The sequence below is a fragment of the Plectropomus leopardus genome, chromosome 12 (assembly GCF_008729295.1).
Source record: "Plectropomus leopardus isolate mb chromosome 12, YSFRI_Pleo_2.0, whole genome shotgun sequence".
NCBI classification, from domain to species: Eukaryota; Metazoa; Chordata; class Actinopteri; order Perciformes; family Serranidae; genus Plectropomus; species Plectropomus leopardus.
The window spans coordinates 6,232,220-6,253,508 of NC_056474.1; the positions used below are offsets into that span (position 1 = coordinate 6,232,220).

Sequence of the window (21,289 nt, forward strand, 5' to 3'; positions counted from 1 at the left end):
CAATAAATGCTCCTGCTGCTGGATGATGTAATCCGAACTTGTACATGTGAAACAATGGCGGCTGTCTGGCAAGAAACAATCTCGTATTACAGTTTGACGGTAAGCAAAAACATGATTCTGAAAACATTAGTGGCGAGAAACATACAAAACAGTAAAAGAATCTTGGTTTATATTTGATCAGCACTGCCTAGTTTTACCATATTATCTAATTTTTTTCAGCCTCTGTTTTCACTGTGTAGGAAGCAGTATGATGCCCACTTCCTGTTCACAAAGTCTGCTTATTACAGCTTAACACAAGGACTAAGATGTGTGTCTAAAAAACATTTAGCAAAGAATAAGACAGTGCAGAAATATAATCTTGATTTATACTTGATCAGCACTGCAGAGTTTTACAGTTTGACAGAATTTCGAGAGGCGAGTCTTGTCCCTTGAACAATTTTTTTTCTTTACGTCCTCATTGGTGGGCAATACAAAAATGCAGAATTACAGCCTGTAGTTCATGAAACAGCCCAGGAGGGCCAACAAAAATTGGTGAACGATGTGTTTTGCATCTATTTGCGACTTCTCGCAGAGTTTTGCCGTGGAGGAGCAGGGCTATCTTGGCACTGGTTAGATGGAGGGAAGTTTGCAATTCAGTGCTGTGATTAACTGTGCTTCAATATTCAGTTTTTCTACTTTTGAGTAAATTATAAGAATCTTTCACTTGATTAAATCCAGGGCCTTTTAAGAATTCAATCCTCCCTGGGCAGAACAGTAATTTGGAGCCTTAAATGTCAATAAAGTTACTACTTGAAGGTGACATCAAAGTATTACCATGGGAGAACGAATTGTGGTATTATTCTGTACTAACCTGCTTCTAACACCCTCACACACACACACACACACACTCCTGTCAGACTTCTGGTAAATGGCTTGTTATGGGCTGGCGTTTTGTGTCTGTGAATTTCTTCTTCCACTCACTGTAGCTACCTGATCTGATTCCTGTCTGCAGGTACACAAACATACTGTCAGCACCACCGTCACAACCCTTTCCTTGACATTTGAGAGCCACCAGAGAATGATGTCCTCATATTTCTGTGTGGGAGGGGAGGAGGGGTCTGCTCATGGATTGTTTTTCCCTTCCTGTCTGCGCATCTATTTATGTCCCTCCACTTCTCGTCCATTAAGAGTGTGTGTGCGTGTTTGTAGGTGTGCAGGTGTGTGCGCACCTTGTTTGCTGTGGGCTGCTTTCACTGACCCTCCTCAAACGGAGATCTCCATCAACGTGGGCAGAATCACAAGCGTCCTGTGATTTTGCATGAGCGCTCATTTGTCAAGCACTTATCCCGCAACGGAGGAGGGATGTCAGCTTCTGTCTGCTGGCAGTCCTTCATATATCCATGTGACATGTCAATATGTCACAGAGGATAAAGTGCTGCAGTCAGGCTTTTCTCTTACCAAAATATCTTCATGCTGTTCTCTGTGTGTGTGGCTGTGTGTTGGGGAGGGAAACTTAGAAAATGATCAATTCAGGTTCAATTTTATGAGAAAAAAGATGGATTTGGGAGTACATCTAGAGTCGTAAAGAAATCCATTTTTCAGTCTATCCTTAATGAGAAAAAGTCTAATAAGTTAGACCTTTAACACCTGGATCACATCAGTTTTCTTGTGCTGCAATCAGACTTTTTTCCTTTAGCATTTAAACCTCTAAATATGGAGAAAACTGGATGAATTTCTTTCAAAAACATGGGAAAACGATAATGAGCATCTTGGCAAGAATGTCCTGCAGACTGCTACTGAAATTAGTAAAAGGTGACAAGGAAATTGAAAAAAACAAAATTAGCTGAAGAGGTGCTCAGTCGCTCGCCTGGTAGAGTGGGTGCCACATGTGCAGAGGCTGTGTCCTTGCAACAGCAGCTGCAGGTTCAACTCCAACCTGCTGCCTTTTGCTGCATGTTGTGCCCTCTCTTGGTAAAACCCAAAGAAAGAAAAAAAATCTTAAAAAATAAATAAGTATTAGCTGAGATTGCTAATTATATACTATCAAAAAATAGGGTAAAAATATCCAGAAAACGGTTTATATTTCTCTTGATTATACATTCACAATTATATTACAGAGAATGGAAAAAAATATATATTTAGATTTCTTTGAGCAATGAGAAATGGCAAAAAAATTATACTAAATCTTTTATGAATTGAGTTTCCCTCCATGCTACTGTATGTTTGCATTACTAACCTCTGTCTGTCTGCGGGAACACAGTTCAGTTTCACTGTCTTGTCTTCCTCTCCACTTTGTATCTTTTCATGTCATCGCTCACCTCCATCAAATCACTTCATCTGCAAACAGATCAGCGTGAAGGTTGGTTATTTTCACTTTTAATCTCCTTTCTTCAATTTCATGCAGATTCTAGGTGAGGTCATCCATCCTTCCAGACTGTCGGATGATCTCCCTTCCATGAAAAACAAACATTTTAATAATAGCTTTCCCTAATCCATGATAGAGTAAATCTGTTGTTTTGTCTACTTGCATGAATCCCTCAATAGTTCTTGCATGCCTTCCAGCACCACTCCCACAAAGTGCGTTTCGATTAGCCTTGCCAAGAAACACAAGGAGTCCCCGTAAAGTTTGCTTAAGTGATTACTAGATTTCTCTTGTGCTATGTAGACGTGCATTCTTCCCCGCCGCACCCATATTGTCAATGTCAGCCACATCCACCAAAAACTATAGCTCCTTTCACCCTAAGACGTTCCATCTGCCTGTGAAGGCCCATCAGAGGTGTGTGATGGATTACTCAGGTATTCAGGTGGCAACCGGATTTGTCAGGTATTTAGGCAGCAACACCCCTGTTCTCCCACTGAGGGACATGGGTATCAGAACTGACAAAGCCGTTCTCAGGGGATTATGTCTGTTTTACCGCCATGGGCATTCTCTACGCGCAGACTGAAGGATGTGATAGGCAGATGTTAACCTAACGAGAAGAAAGACATCCACCCCACCCTCATGTGATGTTGCACCAGCAGGCCCTGCAGGAAAACATATATTTTTATTACTTATTTATATGTGTTTTTTTATAGGATCAGATACAATATATACATACACAAACTGAAAACAGGGTGTTTTAGCAAATACTAGTTTGCGACACCTATCCCTATGAGGGCTTTATAAGATGAAGATTTGAACAGAGAGGTAGAAAAAACAGTAGGCCAAATTCATCAAAGTAAGATAATATACATATTAAACATTACACAAAGAAATTAGACATAAGTGCAGGTTTGTTGCTGAATAAACCAGGATTTAGTGGCTCTGTTGAAAAAAGTGAAATTTGGAGCAAATTTCAAGTGATCATGTAGTAGAGCCCAGCAATTTATTCCTTTCACAGAAAAAGCTGTCTGAGCAAAGGATGTTTTGCTTTGAATCGGAAACTAACAATGCTTATTATGTTGTGTTGCAACAGTTTAAAAAAAACTTCTGCTTTTTCTAAATTTAGTGTATGAGCTAATCATGAAAAACTAGGACTATCCTGAATATCAGTGTTTGGGCATTGCAGCTTCAGTGAGAAATGTCCGTCATTAATCGAATTAATGACATGACATGGCGTGCTAACAACATGACTATGTTGTTAGCACGCAGGCTGCAGTGACCTTGGCCAAATTAGCAAGAAAAACAGGATAGTTGAAAGATGGCAAAGCTGTTTTCAAGTAGTTTGCCAGGCTTGTTGTGGATTTGGTGACATAAGCTGTATACAAAGATGGATGATGCATCTCCACTTAACCCCACTTTACAAAAAAAAAGCCAAAATATCCTTGCTATCTTGCTCTGGTGACATCATTTAGTGTCTGCGCAGGAGCAATCTCCACAGTATCAAGTTGTTGCAAGCGGCGCCATTCAACGAGAGCACATGATTGGCACACAAAGCTGTCAATCATGTTGTCAAATCCCCTTTTTATAGCATCAGAAAACTAATTAAAACCAAACTAATCATGAAAACGAACACATGAACAAACACCATGGTGATAAAAAATACAGATAATGATAGAAACCATCTTTGGGAAAAATAAATTTTGAATGTACTTTGAGTTTTTACTTTGGTTCATGTTCCATCTGCTAACATGGTGGAGGCGGGGTTTATATATACCACAGACAGCCTACAGGGGGCGATGCAGATGTTTTGGCTTCACTTTTGGGGAGATGTCATGCTATCCATCTTTACATACGGTCTGTGATTTGTGATATAGGCTATTTCCCTTTAGCATATTAGGCACACTTTGCAGCTGTCCCAAAACACCACTTGCTAATACTTGCAACTCTTTCACGTAGTCAGTCACCACACAGTTTACATAACCCTGTCTCACGATAACTGATAATAACCAATGTTGATGCATAATGAATAATGTTGTATTTTTGTTCATTTATGGGCGACCGAAGCATCAAAGCATTTGGGTCAGCCCTATTAAAGCATAAAGGACATAGTTAATATCGGAAGAGATTTGCTCCCTGATCCACACATTTACAGACTGAATCTCTTTCTAAGAATTAATGGATGATGACACTGACATTGTCCAAGAAACGGCTAATGTTTTGTAAATTATCTCCTCACTTTTACCATCCGCAATCCGCTGCTGCTCAAAGAGCTGACCTATAGAATATTTAAGAATGAGCTGGCAGTGTGCTGACAGCGGGGATGATCAGCCATCATGGCAGCAGCCGTAGCCCAGCACTGCTGCTGCCAGGAAGCCTGGGAGCCCGCTGACTCCGTGCCAGTTTGCTCAGATATTGATTGACTGGACAGGTTCTGCTATCCTTGGGCACTTTGTCAAGGCAGTTAAATTTATAGGTATCCAGCAAGCAGGCTTGCAGAGTGGAGACAGGGCTTATTTTGTGGTTTTGATAGAGTCCCGGAGCCCGTCTCTCCACGCCGCTCTCAACAGGAGAGAGGCTTCGGGGGAATCGATAACAATTACCTGCCCTCTAGTCATTTTGTTCCACAGCACCTCTCCAAACTTAACCGCACTGCATGAATTATTCACAACATTAAGTGTTCAATATACACAGGCCCCATTGACTGACTGCTCTTAGCACTGTTTAGTCTATGGAATCATGAAAGAATAACAGACACTTTGAGCGTAATGGTCTTACATTAGGGCCGCTCCTCTCAGGTTTCTCTTTTTCAGAAGCATATGTTGTGAAAAATAGCAGCACTTGGAGAATGTTACAGTTGTGTGAGAAGACACAGGTGGCCACCAACATAAGTGGAATACTAACGCTTTTTTTTTTTTTTCTCCTGGAAATACTCAAAGGAACGTCTGTTGTGCATTAGTCATACTGGAAATCAGATGTTCAGTCATAAATATGAGAAAATCGGACCCAGTTCCTGCTTTATCTTTGTCTCCCAGCGCACTTAGGCTTGTGATCCCATCCCGTATCTCTCCTCAGCTCCCGTGCATGCTTTGCTTGAGAATGTCATCCCTGTCCTGTTCCCAGGCTGGAAGCACAACTCGGCCTGTCAAGTGTTTTAATTTAAAAAATCAGCCTGCTAACCTCAGAAAGCAGATGCCACGGCTGATATTAATCTCTCCGGACTGTTAATCTGTGTCACCTTTTGGCTGCATGAAACTTTCTTTACAATCTAGTGACTCACCAAACTTTGACCCTCTTGTTCAGTGAGTCATTTTGTGAACTTTACATCGTTATTTTAAACACTAATCATTACTCTGTCTTAAACTTTTGCTGACCTCTTAACTGTTCTGGGTGTTAAATTGAATTTCTGTTTGCCTTGAAAAGGTTAGTTTTTATAAAACAAAGTTTGGATTTATCTGGGTAATTGTGTGAAACTCAAAAGCTCAAAATCCAAACAATGCATGATTCAGAGTGCTTTGTGGCTCAGGCTTGGGATATTAATACTTTTATGAGATATCGAGCCAAGTAGTTTAAGTCCACATGATTGTATTGATTTAAAAAAAGAGAGAGCAGCAGGTCTTTATATGGAACCTCAATTATTTTGGGAAAATTCAGATGAGTGTGAACCGAGTCCTTCTTATTATGGTGCGGTCCAGAGAAGCAGCCTTCTCCTGACTGGAATCTCAAAAGGTGCTTTTGTGTTTTTTCCATTTCGCCACTTAATGAGGGGAATAACAAGCATGGCTATAACAACGTTCTGGTTCAAATTAGATCGGGGGAGGGAGGGGTAAGGGGTGGGGGCTTATAGGGAAGGTGGAGGGAGACTCACATTTGAAAATCCATTTTCATGGAGACCGGTGCAAAAGAGCAATTACAGTCAAGGGCTTTTTTTTTCCAGTGAGACACAGAGATGTTGTAGTGCATTAGGGGAAACAAGCAGTATAAATTCTGCAGGGATAGTTTCATGCTGCTGTGTTTTGAATACATACGACCAGCAGTAGCAGGATAGTGTAGCAATAATGGGTCCTCACTGGGGAGCTAAATGTTTGGCTTGGCTTCACTTTCTCCATAATCAAGGTTAAAAAAAGTCTCCTCCTTCTTACATTCAGGGCTGACTACAGAAAGGTTCGGCGTATCATAAATTTAACAGGTCTGACACTGATGGATGCTCGCACAGCACTGTCAAGTTAGGCTTGTCAAGCGGATAAGTTTGTTATGGTTGCCAAAAAAGTTACCAGGAAAAGATCTAAAGTGTGTAAATATGGCAAGCATTTCTTGTGTATCTTTATTTAGACAGAAAACAAGTCATATGTAAATGCTGGCTGCCTGTTTATTCTGGGCCAGCTTTTCAGTATTGCATGGAGCCTCTGCATCGGTGTTTGCCTTGTCCCTGGCGACGTCAACGGGCCCTTCTTGTCTCCATGGGAACCCTTTTTAATGTCAGCCTATCTGCATATCAGTACTGCACAAAGAGAGGGAGCGAGAGAGAGAGGGAGAAAGACAGGCTGAGCAGAAGGAGCCAGCAGAGAGAGGGAGCAGGAGGAGAAATCAAACAATGCCATCTCCACAGGGTCCCTCAATGATGCAACTCTCGCTACCATTTGACACTCTGACAAAAGAGGGCCAGACAGAGTCTCAAGCAAAACTGGGCTATTTTTTGATTATATCCCCTTTTGTAGGCGAGAGGATAAAAACACCCCCTCAAAGTTTTCTTGTGAATTTCCAGAGCCATTTTGTGACAGTCCTATTATTCCCATTGTGCTCGCCTGCACATTAGGACAAAAGCGATCAGCCCTCCATTTAGGTTAGCTTTTCAGAGTTATCTATAAGCCCCATGGTGTCATACGGGGCTTGACCATGTATGAAATCACATAAAACTGTTACTATCCTACCTATTTACTACTTTCTCCTGCCTTTCTTCATCCCCGTAGTGCGAAGAGTCCCACCCAGATTCTCCATTCCACCTACCAACCAAGAGGTGATGCCAGGCGGCAGCGTCAACCTGACTTGTGTGGCTGTGGGCTCGCCAATGCCCTACGTCAAGTGGATGATGGGCCTGGCGGAGCTCACCAGGGAGGAAGAGATGCCGTTGGGACGCAACATGCTGGAAGTGACCAACATCCGTGAGTCGGCCAACTACACTTGCGTGGCCATCTCTTCTCTGGGCATGATTGAAGCCACCGCTCAGGTCACTGTCAAAGGTGAGTGCTACTGTTCAGACTTGTTCTACCTATAGCCCTTTCTACACAGACATCGTGCAATGGAGTGTCCCAGGGATGATGTTTTTCTGTAATCCAAACCTGAAGCTAACATCGCCCTGGTTCCCTTGTCAAAAAGCCTATTGGATTTTTCCATTGGATTTTGGATTATTGCTGTAAATAAGCTCTGTGGTAAACAAACGGTTATGTTTACATATTTTGATCAGCAAGATAATCTTCACAAATTCACACTTTCAAGATTTTTGAAGTCTAAATGTAATCGCCGAGGTAAAATGATAATGTACGCTAGAAACAAACTACACTTAATTGTCATGTCGCCACTGCTATGAGGCTATAAAGCCGTGCTCGGCGTGGGACCATGTGGTGATGTTCTGTAGTCTCATTTAGCCACTTGTTTGCAACCGCCATATTTGAGACATGTAAAAGCTTTACAGCTCACGGGTGGGGTATTTACTAATGTATGTATGTAGACCAAAATATGAAAGTCTCTTCAGCTTGTGTGAACCACAGACCTTATTTTAGACTTCTAACCAAAAATCCACTAAAAAAAACAACAGCTTTTATATGAGGGACCAGGAGGTGCTGGTTACTCAAATTGGGGTTCTCTATAGTGCCATTATTAAGTCGCTTCTTTACGCTACCTTTGCATTTTTACATAGAAAAACAACAGTGGCATTATGGCACTCCAGTATGTGATTTTAAATAGCATACCGGCATTGCAAAACCAAAAGAGGCATGCCAGGCGTGATGTTTATCACAACAGCGTTGGCTACTGGTATGACACAACAAAAGCATCAGAAGCACTTTCTGAACAGAAACATAGCAAAACATGGCAATAACAATCATTTCCCTTCTCTGTTATATGCCGTTATATCTCGTCCTGTGCTCAGATGGTAAGGAGCACCTGGTCATTTTTTTCCCATTTTGCAGACATTTTTTTGGCTGTTGTTCATATTTGAGTTAGTGCCTAACTGTGCAAGCTGCTTTTTAAATTCTCACATAAAACATGTCGTCAAAACCTCACACCTGTGGCCCATGGTCCCATCTTGCTGGCTGTACTGTTTATACAGACACTGTTTCAGGCCTGTCACTACCTCCCGTGGTGGCTTAAAGGCAAGACGACTCTGTCGTCTCATTGCAAGACACTACCTTGTATACAGAACGGCAGGGCAGCGTAACAGTATGATTTTCCCACCCTGAACATGCAGTGTAAATGGGGCTTTTATGGGAGGTTGTTGCCATGATGATGCTGCTGACTCGAGTCACCCACATATCTGATAATGAAATGTTATGAATCAACCAAAGCCTCTGAAACTTCTTGTACATAATCATTGCTGCCCCTGTACCGTGGCCTGTGGTTTTTGTTGATACAGAGGTGAAAATTAAAGGTTGTTTGCCTTCTTTGTCAATGAGCATCATGTTGAAGGCTGGTGTGTGTTTCTTTATGTTTGTCGAGTCTTGTGTTTGTGTGAATGTGGCCTTACCCACCTGCGTGTGTGTTGTGTACCTATTGCAGCCTCTCTTATCAGTTGTTGTCTATATTGATCCCTTTCTACTCATCTGATCGATACACAGTCATTTAGAGGGACCACAGCAATACAGACCCCCTTCTAGGAGGAAGCCATAATGAAGACCCTCTGTTTTGTTTGTATTTGTGGCACACTCACATGAGGAGCAACTCCTGCAATTTTCTTGTATTGTCAGTAATGACCAGCCCAGTTATAAAATAAAAAATGGGATTTCAGTCTAGCTTTTCTATTCATTTGGGAATAATGGCTGCTGACAGCGCTATAAGGATTAGCTTATGAAACAATCATTTCAGTGCTATGAGTTACAGAATGGAGAATTACATGACCAGTCATGCCTTTTCTCCACAAGAGCTGATTTTTGGTGTATTGTGCCTGCATTTTGAGAATCATGGTTTCAAATGTGTCAGACATCCAATTTTTGTCAAATTATCCACAAGTCCTAAAAGTCCATTCTTGACATAAAACTAATACCTTCTCTCTCCCCAGCCCTGCCGAAGCCCCCCACCTCCCTCATTGTGACTGAGACCACAGCCACTAGTGTGACTCTCACCTGGGACTCTGGAAACCCAGAACCCGTCTCCTACTACATGATCCAGTACAGAGCCAAATCCTCAGACAACGGCTTCCAGGAAGTGGAAGGTGTGGCAACTACCCGTTACAGCATTGGTGGACTTAGCCCCTACTCTGAGTATGAGTTTCGTGTCATGGCTGTCAACAACATTGGCCGTGGGCCACCCAGCGACCCCGTGGAGACACGCACCGGTGAGCAGGCCCCCTCCTCGCCGCCTCTGCACGTCCAAGCACGCATGCTGAGTGCCAGCACAATGCTGGTGCAGTGGGAGCCACCAGAGGAACCCAACGGGCAAATCAGGGGCTACCGGGTCTATTACAGCTCGGACTTGACGGCCCCGCTCAGCGCCTGGCAGAAACACAACACGGATGACAGCAGTCTGACAACCATCTCAGGCCTGACTCCCGATATCACCTACAGCCTCAGGGTGCTGGGTTTCACCTCTGTAGGTGACGGGCCACCTTCTGACATCCTGCAAGTGAAAACCCAGCAGGGAGGTGAGCAGCCAGTCACTGTGTGTGCGCTCTGTGTGTTAATTAAAGTGTGCATGTTAATGTGCACATGCAGAGTTTTACATTTTGCTTGTATAGGTTGTGTAAGTGCCTCTAGTTTTGCTTTTTCAGTATAGTGTTATATAAGGTAACAGTTTAGGATAAGTGTAGCTGAAGTATTTTATTTAGCCAATATTGTGTGTATTGTATGCACCTACAGCATGTGTGAAAGGGCCCTTAAGATTATTTTTGGATCACTTTGTCTCTGCCATGCAAATGCTTTCTCATACAGTCAGTTTTGCGGAGGTGGTTATTGCTGCTGACGCTGTGGAGAACATTTAGCCTCAGTAATGTGCTCTTTTTGTTCCTTTAAATTTTTAACTTCTGTCCTCTCGCCCCTCTGTACCCAGTTCCTGCCCAGCCATCTAGCTTTGAGGCTGAAGCTGAGCTGGATAACCGCATCATGCTAACATGGCTGTGGCCCGTACAGGACCCCATCACTAAGTATGAGCTGCAGTACTGGGAGGTCAACACAGAGACCAAGGTTAGAATAACAGCATAAAGTTATAACTATTTCATGACCTCGTTTTCTCTCCTACATACCATCTATGTATGTATGTATCTATCAGTCTATCTCTATTTATCTGTTTTGCTATTTATTATAACTATTTCATGACCTTGTCTTCTGTCCTACATTTTATATTTCTCTCCTACATACCATCTATGTATGTATCTATGTATTTGTATGGCCATGTATCTGTCTGTCTATGTATCTGTCCACCAACCTGCCTACCCATCTATATATGCTATTGCTTCTTATCTCTCCTACATTCCACATTTGTCTCCTATATTTAATCTTTCTCTCCTACATACCATCTATCTCTTCTAAATTCCATGTATGTACGTATGTATGTATCTATCTATCCATCTATCCATCCATCTATCCATCCATCCATCCATCCATCCATCCATCCATCTCATTTTCACTTGTCTCATCTTCTGCTGTGAGATTGCAACGAATGCATCTCGCTCTTTATGATGCAATTTCTCTGGATGGGAAGCCTCGGCTGCAGCAATGTTGTTGTAGTGATGCAGTCAACTTCCCAGCTGACGAGAAAGATTTACTGTAGTAACAGACAGAAAAGTTGTTATGTTATGTCTCTCGGCGCCATGGCCCTTTGTTCAACTCTGCTGGACCACTGCACCAGTTGTAAACTAGAGGGCGATTTGTTTTTTGGAACAAGTTGCTCTCACATTTGGCTGCGTTTTCTGCTTTGTATTCATGCAGGACGGAGAGGCAGCAGTCTGGGCTTTAGGATTTCAGTTGAGGATTAATTCCTCCATGTCAAAACAATACAACAAGTACAACCCCTGTAACTCAATACATTAGAAGATTGTCTTTGATTTTAAGTCAGTGTCATCTTTCTTTTTAGCTACATAAGACCTTCGACCCAGCCGGCTCCTATGCTGTGGACGGTCTGAAGCCTGACACCTTGTACCGTTTCTCGCTAGCAGCCCGCTCTGAGATGGGTTTAGGTGTCTACACCCAGCCAATCGAGGCCCGCACTGCCCAGTCCAGTAAGTCCACAATTTTTCTCTCTTGTCTCACCTCCTTGTCATCCACTAACCAGTGATTTTGTAGAGCAACAGTCACCCGCAGCCGGCTGAAGCAGGTTCAGGTTTAGGCAGGACAGTTTCATAGAGCTTAAATCAGACAGCGTTGGCAATTTGAATGTCAAGTCAATTTCAGCGCAACATAAAATGCTGACAGTGCAGCCAACCCGGCAAGCCTCACGCTTCCACCACTTCCCCTCTGTCACCAACACTAACCCTCCTGTCCGTCTGTCTGAGGGCGGGCCCTGTGTTCAGTGTCAAAGGTACGTTTAATGTGTCGTGTTCCCACATTTGTGAGCTGTGCTGTGTTATTTCGCCTTATATCACTATGTGCTTTTACAGTGCCAGCACTCAAAATGTCACTCTCTGCCAGCTGACTGCTGTTATTTTTGCTGTAGTGGCATCACGCTTGTACCATCTCACCCAGAAGGCTTTTATACAGTACATTTGAGCCTTGCAAACAACTACATTTTAGTTTTTTAAAAAAAAGGTTTACAAGAATGTTGTAACTTTCTAATATGTTACTTAGTTATACTGCATCTATGTTATAAATAAAAGTTTTACTTACTTAAGGAGATGTGATCCACTAGAGAGATGACTTGTCACATGATTTGAACCACAGAAACACTCATTCACTCGTGGTTGTTCAGAGGTGTTACAGAGTGGAGCTCCTTCCCATCACAAATGATCTTTGAATACAAACACCAGCTTGCAGAGAGCATATGAACCTGACACAGACATGTTTAATTTTGGCCTGCCATCAAGTTGCTCATGGAATTAACGTTAATTAGTACCAGCTGATTTGTACACACTCGCACCGTTGCGCACATTCACACACGCTAATTTCCACTGGCATATGCTGCAAAATGCTGCACTGTAGAGCCCTGCAACACTTGCAGGCTATGATTGACAAAACGCTGGAGAACAAAAGAAGGAAAGATCAGATTTTAGCCTTTTAGTTTTGATGGATGCAGATCTTTTTAGTATGTTATGTTTTATTTGGCAACGGCAACTTCAAACCCCAATCTACTAGTCTTTAGCAGATTTTTTTAGCAGTGAAAATATATTTGTACATTCTACATAAATAACTTTTAAAATGCGCCAAAAAGATTGCAGAACAATGTCAGATGAAAAGTAATGCTCTACATTAAAATTTCTGTCAGACAGAGGATCACCATCTACATTCCCATACACCAATATTCTAGTTTTTGTGCTTATTCGAATTAAGACAATATAACGTTTTAAAATTAGTATTCCTCTAATATTCCTGTTTACATGCAGCCGTGCATATTCTGATTAATGTGCCCTAACATGTCATTTATCACATCAATCACGCACATTATTTTGTTGGACCATGCAAACACAGCTGTCCACTTTCACTCTTTAAACCACCTTCCTGTAAAGGTCGGTGTAGCGGTATTTCTGCAATCTTGTTTTCATCTAAGTCATTATAGTTTTAAAAGGGGCAATCTTCCTCATTCTGACCAGAGATGTGAGCTTTTTTGGGAATGCAACTCTACCTAAGCCTTGCAAATTGCTGGTCGCGTACAAGGCTACCATGACAACACAGGGAGCTTACTGTAAACAGGCAAGAGGTTGCAAACTGCAGTAAAAAACCCAACTGAGATGCATTATTTAAATGTGTGTTTACATTATGGAACAGGCCTACTTTTCAATATCTAAATGGAATATAATGTTAAAATGGCTCATATCAAATTCAGATTATCGTCATAATCGGAGTAATAGTGGAATATTAGTGTGCATGTCAACATAGTCACTACTTCAATGGACTGTGCGGAAGGTATTGAAATCACTTTTTAAAATCTTTTTCCATTACGCCAGACAAAATCAGTGAAGAGGTAACACCTTTGACAACCACAGAGTTATATAACTGTCAACTGAGACCATAAGCGACGATGACTCTCTGTCCTTGGGTCTCCTAACAGCAGGAGTCACAAGGACACAGAATTCGGAGAGCAGAATTTGGATTTCATGCGGATGGTGTGCATGAAATAAGCAGCAGCCTTGGGAAGGTGCTGAAGCAAATAGGCAGTGGGAAAGTGTGACATTTTCAAGTGCTGCATTTAAGTGGTTAGTATCATTTTTTTTAAGATTCAGAGCAATGAACATAACTGAGCTGTATTCACTTTTTTGCTGTTTATAGATGATGAAACCCTACAACTCTGCAACTCAGCTAAGCACTTGACTGGAGTCGCATGATGCTTTACCTAACGGGAAACAGGAAATTATTTAAGTGAATCTCATAATCAGATTTCAAACAATGTAAAACCAAAGACAGCTGTTGAACAAATAGGTCTATATTTGCATTACACATTGGGTGATATTATTTGGAGGTGGGAGAGGCAGATAGGGGGATTTTATCATCTTAATCAACAATTTTATCTCTATTTTAGGCCAACTCTGTCTCATTTTTGCCTCCGAGGTCTGTGTATTTCCTGTGGTGTTATACTCCCCTCATCCAATTTAACTTTGATCGAGCAGACTTTTCATCACAACTTCAGTATCACAGTCTCTGCAAATCATCAGCATCATTTTTGATTCAGTCTGTCACGTTTTTGTAACACACATGGTGTTGTCAGGTCTTTGTAGTTTCCTGTTCATTCTCTCGTGAATAAGGGACCACCTGTGTAGACTCTTTTTTCTGTTAAGCTACAGTGTTTTTTACAGTTTCATGTTCTGGCTTTAGTTTATTGGATTCACATTTGAGCTAGCTGTTCATTGCTCTGAATATTAATAAAAAAAATTCATAGGCATGCTTTGTGAGAACACCTTTGTTTAAATTTTCTTTTTTTTTGGTTCATTTTATTCCCTTTTTATAAGATGCCTTTTTTTGTTGTAGAGTTCAATAAGTTTGTGATTGAGTTAGATGCATGAAATTTATGAATGCTATTGTGTTTGTTTTCAGTGTTGCCCTATTTTAAAATAGTTTATTGGTTTTCTGTTTTTAGCTCCAGACTTGAGAGTTTAAATATATTTTTATACTGCGGCTGCTGTAAGTAATTTAATCTATTGCAGTAATTGTATTATTCCAGACCAACTATACACAGGCACGTTAGACTGTATGTGCTATTTGTCTGCACACACTGTGACATGCCAGAGAAGATGGTGATTATAAAACATGGCAGGATGAGGTCGACAGAATACAATTGAATGTGGCATGTCTATAGACATTAAATAAGAAATTCACATTGATGTCTTGTTGTAGTTTTAAGACTAAAACCATATTGCTAGAATATTGCTGGTTTGATTATTCTAATCTGTAGGGATTAAAGAAATTGTTCCAATTTTTTGAAGTAGGGTTGTCTCGAGGCGCTTATCCATATTCAGTGTGTTACAGACAGTAGACGTCAGTCGACACGCCCCAGTTTGGAGAAGTGGGCTGAAGTCCAGCATGGAAGCTAAGCAAGGTACTGCTATGGATGGGACTTATCAACAGTTGTATTTTGGCCACCTGAAAAAGTCCAACCTAAAAAAGTCAAAATTAGTTAAATGTTTGCGATATTGAGAATATTTTTACTGCTTTATCTTAATATCAGACAACCCTTTCCGACAGGGAAGCTCATAACAGCTTCAGTTTTCTATCTGTGCTCTCGTCAAAGCCACCAGACTCCATTGATGAAAACAGTATTTTTAGCTCACTGAACACAGTCTTCTGATGGTCTATAGCTGCTTTGATCAGTTAATTAGTTTGTGTTACTGTGAGTCTTTGGTGAATCTGAACTAACTGTTTCAGACACCAGGAACACACAATAACACAAAGAAAAAACAGACTGAGGCAGTGTTAGACCAGCGGCTTCTGGGTTCAGCGATGTTAAATCGCAGTTTTCTTCAATGGAATCTGGCTTTGAAGAAAGTGACAAAACAGTTTTGTTTTCCAGTTGTAAATGACATTCTGACATTAAATTAAATCATTTTTATATACCCCCAATGTAGCATACACTTAAACTGGAATTCATTTTGTTTGGTTGGGGTCTCTTTTAGATGGTCAAAATAGGTTTTGTTGCTGACCTCTCCACAGCACTTGCTTGCTTAGCATTCATGCTGGAATCCAGCCTGCTTCTTCAAACTGGGGGCATGCCTCCTGACATCCACTGAAAGTAATAGACTGTGTATGGATAAGTATTATATACAACCCCGCATCAAAACAATGTGAACTATCCCTTTAATAACAGAGCAGCATGTTGTAGTAAGTTTTGAACATACAGGATCTAGACATCTAGCGGTGTCTAGATGTTAACAATAGCTTCAATGTTCTTGTCTGGTATTGATTATGAAATGATAGCTTTATGTATGACTTTGGAGACAGCACAGTGTGCCTTAGCTACAGCACTGAGGGTCTGACAAACCGTTATGAAGCCCAGAGCTTCTACATCAATGTGTGAACACCAGTCAACGCTGTCAAGCACTTGTTCGCACACTGGCACATCCACGGCCAGTTTATGGCTCCCCCTGCAAACTGCGAGAGATGGCAGAGAGGGCAGTCAGGAGCAAATTACGTTTTTATAAAAACATAGCCTTGTAAAATTTTGGCACGTTTTGTATTCGGTTCAGCCCACCCTGTAGTTTTATGGCCTCTCGTGTAAGTGCAGTGCCAAACACGGCTTCAACTCTCGCCTGGTAATGTGTTTTTGCAGCCAATCTCTCAGTCTGGAGGCAGCATCCTGTTTAGTATGGAAGCTTTTTGTATTCAGTGTAAAAAATGGAAATGTAATATTCAAACTTGGAGTGTAATAAATGTATCACCGACAGTATGAGAAAATCATTTGTGAATTTCACCAGCTCAAAGTGACTCAAAACAGACTTTTATTACAAGGTAGAGTACATATCCAAAAAATGGACCTTAATATCCTGTACTTAAAATAGATTCAATATCTGAAAAAATAATTAGTTTGGAAACTTTTTCTCCAATATGCCCATCCATTACATTACATTAAACTCAGATTTCTTTCTTTATAAGGGCAATGCGTAAGCATAAACATTAGGATCATACATAAACATTACATTTTCACTAAAGCTGATGCCACTTTCCACAGTTTTCATTTTGCAGGCTTAATGCCCGTCCTTATTTGGGTTTTTATTCAAGAAATGCATATCCAGTGTGATAGAAAAATAATAATCTGCTCAATGGGGAATTATGTCAGATGAGCATGAAAATTATACACTTTAGGTCTTCATATGTAGCTTAAATTTGTATACATACTGTGGGTGGTGAAACTCATAAATGATACATTGACATTTTGAAAATTGCATGTTAATTTTGACATTAACTGCTGCACAAAAAGCTTCCGCCGTTTGGCCTTATGTTTGCTTGTGTTGTAGTTTCTTTTTTGTTTGCTTGATCCGTGCCCCCGTCCATGTGGCTGTGCTCCCCTTCCCCCTGCAGCCCCATCCGCCCCCCCTCAGGATGTAAACCTGGTCAGCCTGAGCTCCACCAGCCTCAAGGTGAGTTGGGTGGCACCACCTGCCGCTAGCCGCCACGGCGCCATTGTGCGCTATACAGTCAGCTACCAGGCCTTGGCTGGAGAGGACACGGAGCGGCATGAGGTGACGGGCATCGGCGCAGACGCCACCAGCTATGTGCTGGAGGGCCTGGAGAAGTGGACTGAGTATCAGGTGTGGGTGAGGGCACACACTGACGTGGGCCCGGGCCCTGAGAGTGCCCCAGTGAGGATGAGAACCAAAGAGGATGGTAGGTTGACACTTCCCCTTAAACGGAGTGCTCTTTTGCTTGGCTGGGGCTGCCTGTCACTTTTTTCCTTCTTCTCCTACCGCAAATTTCTCTGAGTCTTGTTGATCAATTTTGAGTTAATGAGGCGATAGTGGTAGCAGAGGGGGTCACCTTCTCCTTCTTTTTCCCCTTTTGAGCTCGCTCTCTTTAGCTTTAACACTTTACATCTTTGGCAGGTTAAAGCTCATCACCCTCAGGCTTCAGCTCTGCACCACTTTCCTCCGCTTCACTGTTTTAAATGCCCTCTTGTTTTCTTTCTTCTGTTCTGAGGAGTAGAATTGGAGCAGAACTCCCCCTCTCCGTTCTATCGCTCGCTTGCCTCTTTTTCTTACTCGTTCCTCATTTTGTTTGCAGTGTGATAGAGAGCGGCTGCTCCTAAGAGAGAGTCGTCTATAATTAATGTGTTTGAAGTTTGCTGCAACACAGCTAATTTCATCCTGAAATTAAGGGCATTACAGACATCGCTAGACCACATGGTGTCCCGCATAGGCTGTTTTGGGGACACGGTAGACATAGAAGATCTAAAGTAGAGATGATTTTGATTTATGGCAAAATCTAGAAGCACATCCTTCTACAGAGCACCCAAGACTAAAAAAAACTCAGGAGCCATTATTTTTGATAGTTTTTGGCTCCTCATCACAAAACACAGTAAAGTGAGGAAAATCACCAACTCAACATGTTTTAACTCTTTCTTCCTCCCCAGGGGTGTGTCCAAATGGGTGGCACAGGGTGGCGCCACCCCCCCCTTGAAATATGATTTCCCCTCTATGCCATCGGGCTTCAGTAATCAGACAATGCCCGACACCATTTTATCAGCTTTCAATTACTGCCTGATTTGCTGCCAGAGAACAAATACATATATACAAACGCACTGCATGTATTGAAAATAAAGCAAGTTAAATGAATAATGAATGCCCATTTGATGTTTTTTATTCAGCACAACAAAATTTTGTTGTCCTTTCCATGCAGAACAGTTATTCAGTACAAAACCTTTTCAGGCTCTTGTAACCGTTTTTCAACAAAATTCGTGCATGTATGCAGGTTTTTAAACATGGATAAAACGCTAAAATAGGCCATAGACTCCTTTCCTGTTGCTAATAGACCAGAGCTGTGTACAAAGCTCCGCAGCATATGAGTATGCCTTCCTGTGTACAGGAGGGTATTTTTTTGGTGTGTCACTTTTGACGTCACAGACAGGCCAGAAAACAGAGTAAGCAGTAGAAAGCACAGATGGAGGCCTGTGAAAACTTAGCAGTGTTTACTTCCTTTTATATGTTCTCTCTCACTTTAATCTGTCTTTTACACTTGGTGCAGACTCATTTTGAATGAAGTTAGGAAAACTGTTTGAGTGGAGGTCGACCATATTTTGTGTCTGCAGTGTATTCATCTCACTTCAGATCATAGAGCCAATAAACTCCCATGACTACTGCAGAGTCATTTGACCCGGGTGTAAATATCGATTATAAGCTTTCCACTTACAAAAAAAGCCAGATGTTAGCAGGTGTAAGTGTTTTTTGGGGCAGTGGGAAAGGAGCTTTCTTGTAACACCCACCATTCCAGAGCCTGAAAATCATGTCCAATGTTTTTTAATCCAACTTTCCTTACTGATAAAACTGTATGATTTCCGATGGACCCCCCCATGACGGGTTCTTCGTCCTCCCCGTGCCACCTCATTTAAAAAAACCTTGGAATCGCCCCTGTTTCCCCGCTTCTCTCTCACTGTCTTTCCTGTCATCTTACTCTTGCATTCTGCTTTCCCTCCCTCTCTCCTCCCTCGTTTTTTCTGTTTACCAGTGCCAGGAGCACCCCCCAGGAAGCTGGAGGTTGAGGCCATAAACTCTACAGCAATCAGGGTAACCTGGAAGCCGCCCCTGCAGGGAAAGCAGCACGGCCAAATCCGAGGCTACCAAGTCATCTTCTCCCGACTTGAAAACGGCGAACCTCGAGGGCAGCCTAACATCATGGACGTTGCTTTGCCAGAGGCACAGGTACTGGATGACATCTTATTCTTGTCCAGTGTTCCTCTGTCTTTTCTTTCACCATCTGTAGATGTTCTATGTTAATTTCCCATTATTTTCATTCTCCACTGCTCCCGTATACGCTTCCACTCTCTGAGTTCACACTTCATTTCCCAACATGTGACACACATGGAATTTTCTTTCTGTTGGCATCAGTCCATCCCCTCCTCTCCTCTTTTTTTCATCTTTCTCCACATGTGACATTTGACTCTAAATTGGTACCCTGCTCCCACAGCTTTGGATTAGCTGTCGTAACAAGATCCATTCTAATTCTACAGTAATAGCTATTAAATATTTTATATGTGTTACATCAGGATGGGGCTTAGTGGAATCAATGCACCTCTCTTTGCGGGTTTTAGCAGCAATACATATGCACTGCCTTGTTACCATGTTTATAAATTAGAGTTATTTTCCTGACGCCGCCCTTTACACATTAATGCAGGCTGCTCCGAATCGCCCAAAGCTATGTGACACCATGAGATGGATGAGAGATTGTAATCCTTAAGAGGGATTCAGAGATTCATGAATATCTTAAAACCAAAAACCCCAGTCTCACTTTTTCCCTCTCTTTGGGAGAGGAGAGACCAGCTTAAGAGCTTCCTTCTGATTGTTTGCCGCGAGTAACATTTGCACGAACACGCATTCACTCGCACCCCCGATGGCCTCACACAAAAACATCTAATTTAAACAAGTAAGTGCTCTCTGGCCGCGGGGACACCACAAAAAAAAAAAAAAGAAAAAAAAATCTAACCAGCCTTGCATGTGTCTCTGAGCAGCGTTTGCCGATAAATGCCTTGCAGAAGCATTTAGGGAGACCAACAGGTTGCTGGTTCCGTTCCCAGGCAGTGCACACTGCTGTGCCCTTGAGTAGAGCTATTAACCCTCATTTGCTTTGGCAAACACCCCGCTGTCTGAAGTCTTATCATTACAGAAGAGGAAGCACTGTCAAAGTCACCTTTAACGGCATGTCAGATGTGCTACATCCCAAGTGGCACTAAGAAGAAGAATGCGGATCCCAGTTGTGTAACCGGGTTTCAGTGATAAACTCAAAAGTCTTAGGCCACCTTGAACTTTGACATTTTTGAAAGGTTATTATGATCAAACATATTCATTTCTCAGTGTTTTCTTTATCAAAATACAACTACATACAGGAAATATGTTATTCTTATTATTAAGAATAAAAAATAAAGTATTAAAAATGCAAATATTTCAGAATAAAACACCACAGGCTTCCACAGGCTAAAGTTGCATGTATTTAGTGTGACCTGCCCTTCCTTTTAATCCTCCTTTTTTAATGTCTTGAACTCTCTCTGGTAGACAACATGAGATTTACAATACTAATCTTCGGGTGTTTGTACACCAGGTTGCATTCAAGACATGTCCAAAGCTCAATATTGACTGTTTGAGCTACCTTTTGTTATGTTGGTATGATTCTGTGTTTCACACGAAATATTGACTTCAGTCTGAAAAATCCAGTTTGTTCTGACTTTTTATGGTGTTTTAGTGCATTGTACATTTTCTTTGTATTCTTTTTTTTGTTTTTGTTTTGTATCTCAAAAAAAAAGACTGAGAAACACACACACACACACACACACACACACACACACACACACAGTATATATAAAATCTTATAACATCTTTGCTAAAACATCAAAGGTGAGGTGGCCCAAGACTTTTTGCACATTACTGTTCAAAATGACTTATTTTTGTGTGTGTTTGTA

At 41.6% G+C, this 21,289-nt stretch overlaps 1 protein-coding gene across 5 annotated transcripts in view; it reads left to right on the forward strand.

Annotated features, from left to right (window-relative positions):
• Positions 1-21,289, forward strand: part of LOC121951030 (receptor-type tyrosine-protein phosphatase F) — a 214,120-nt gene that overhangs the window by 126,815 nt on the left and 66,016 nt on the right. For 3 of the 5 annotated variants that reach the window (XM_042497199.1, XM_042497198.1, XM_042497202.1), the window contains exons 7-13: positions 2,327-2,338; positions 7,309-7,578; positions 9,612-10,193; positions 10,598-10,731; positions 11,621-11,765; positions 17,206-17,511; positions 19,345-19,538. In XM_042497199.1, the coding sequence (XP_042353133.1) occupies positions 2,327-2,338; positions 7,309-7,578; positions 9,612-10,193; positions 10,598-10,731; positions 11,621-11,765; positions 17,206-17,511; positions 19,345-19,538 (1,643 nt within the window). The remainder of the gene's footprint in view (positions 1-2,326; positions 2,339-7,308; positions 7,579-9,611; positions 10,194-10,597; positions 10,732-11,620; positions 11,766-17,205; positions 17,512-19,344; positions 19,539-21,289) is intronic. The other 2 variants (XM_042497200.1, XM_042497203.1) reach the window with 1 other exon arrangement.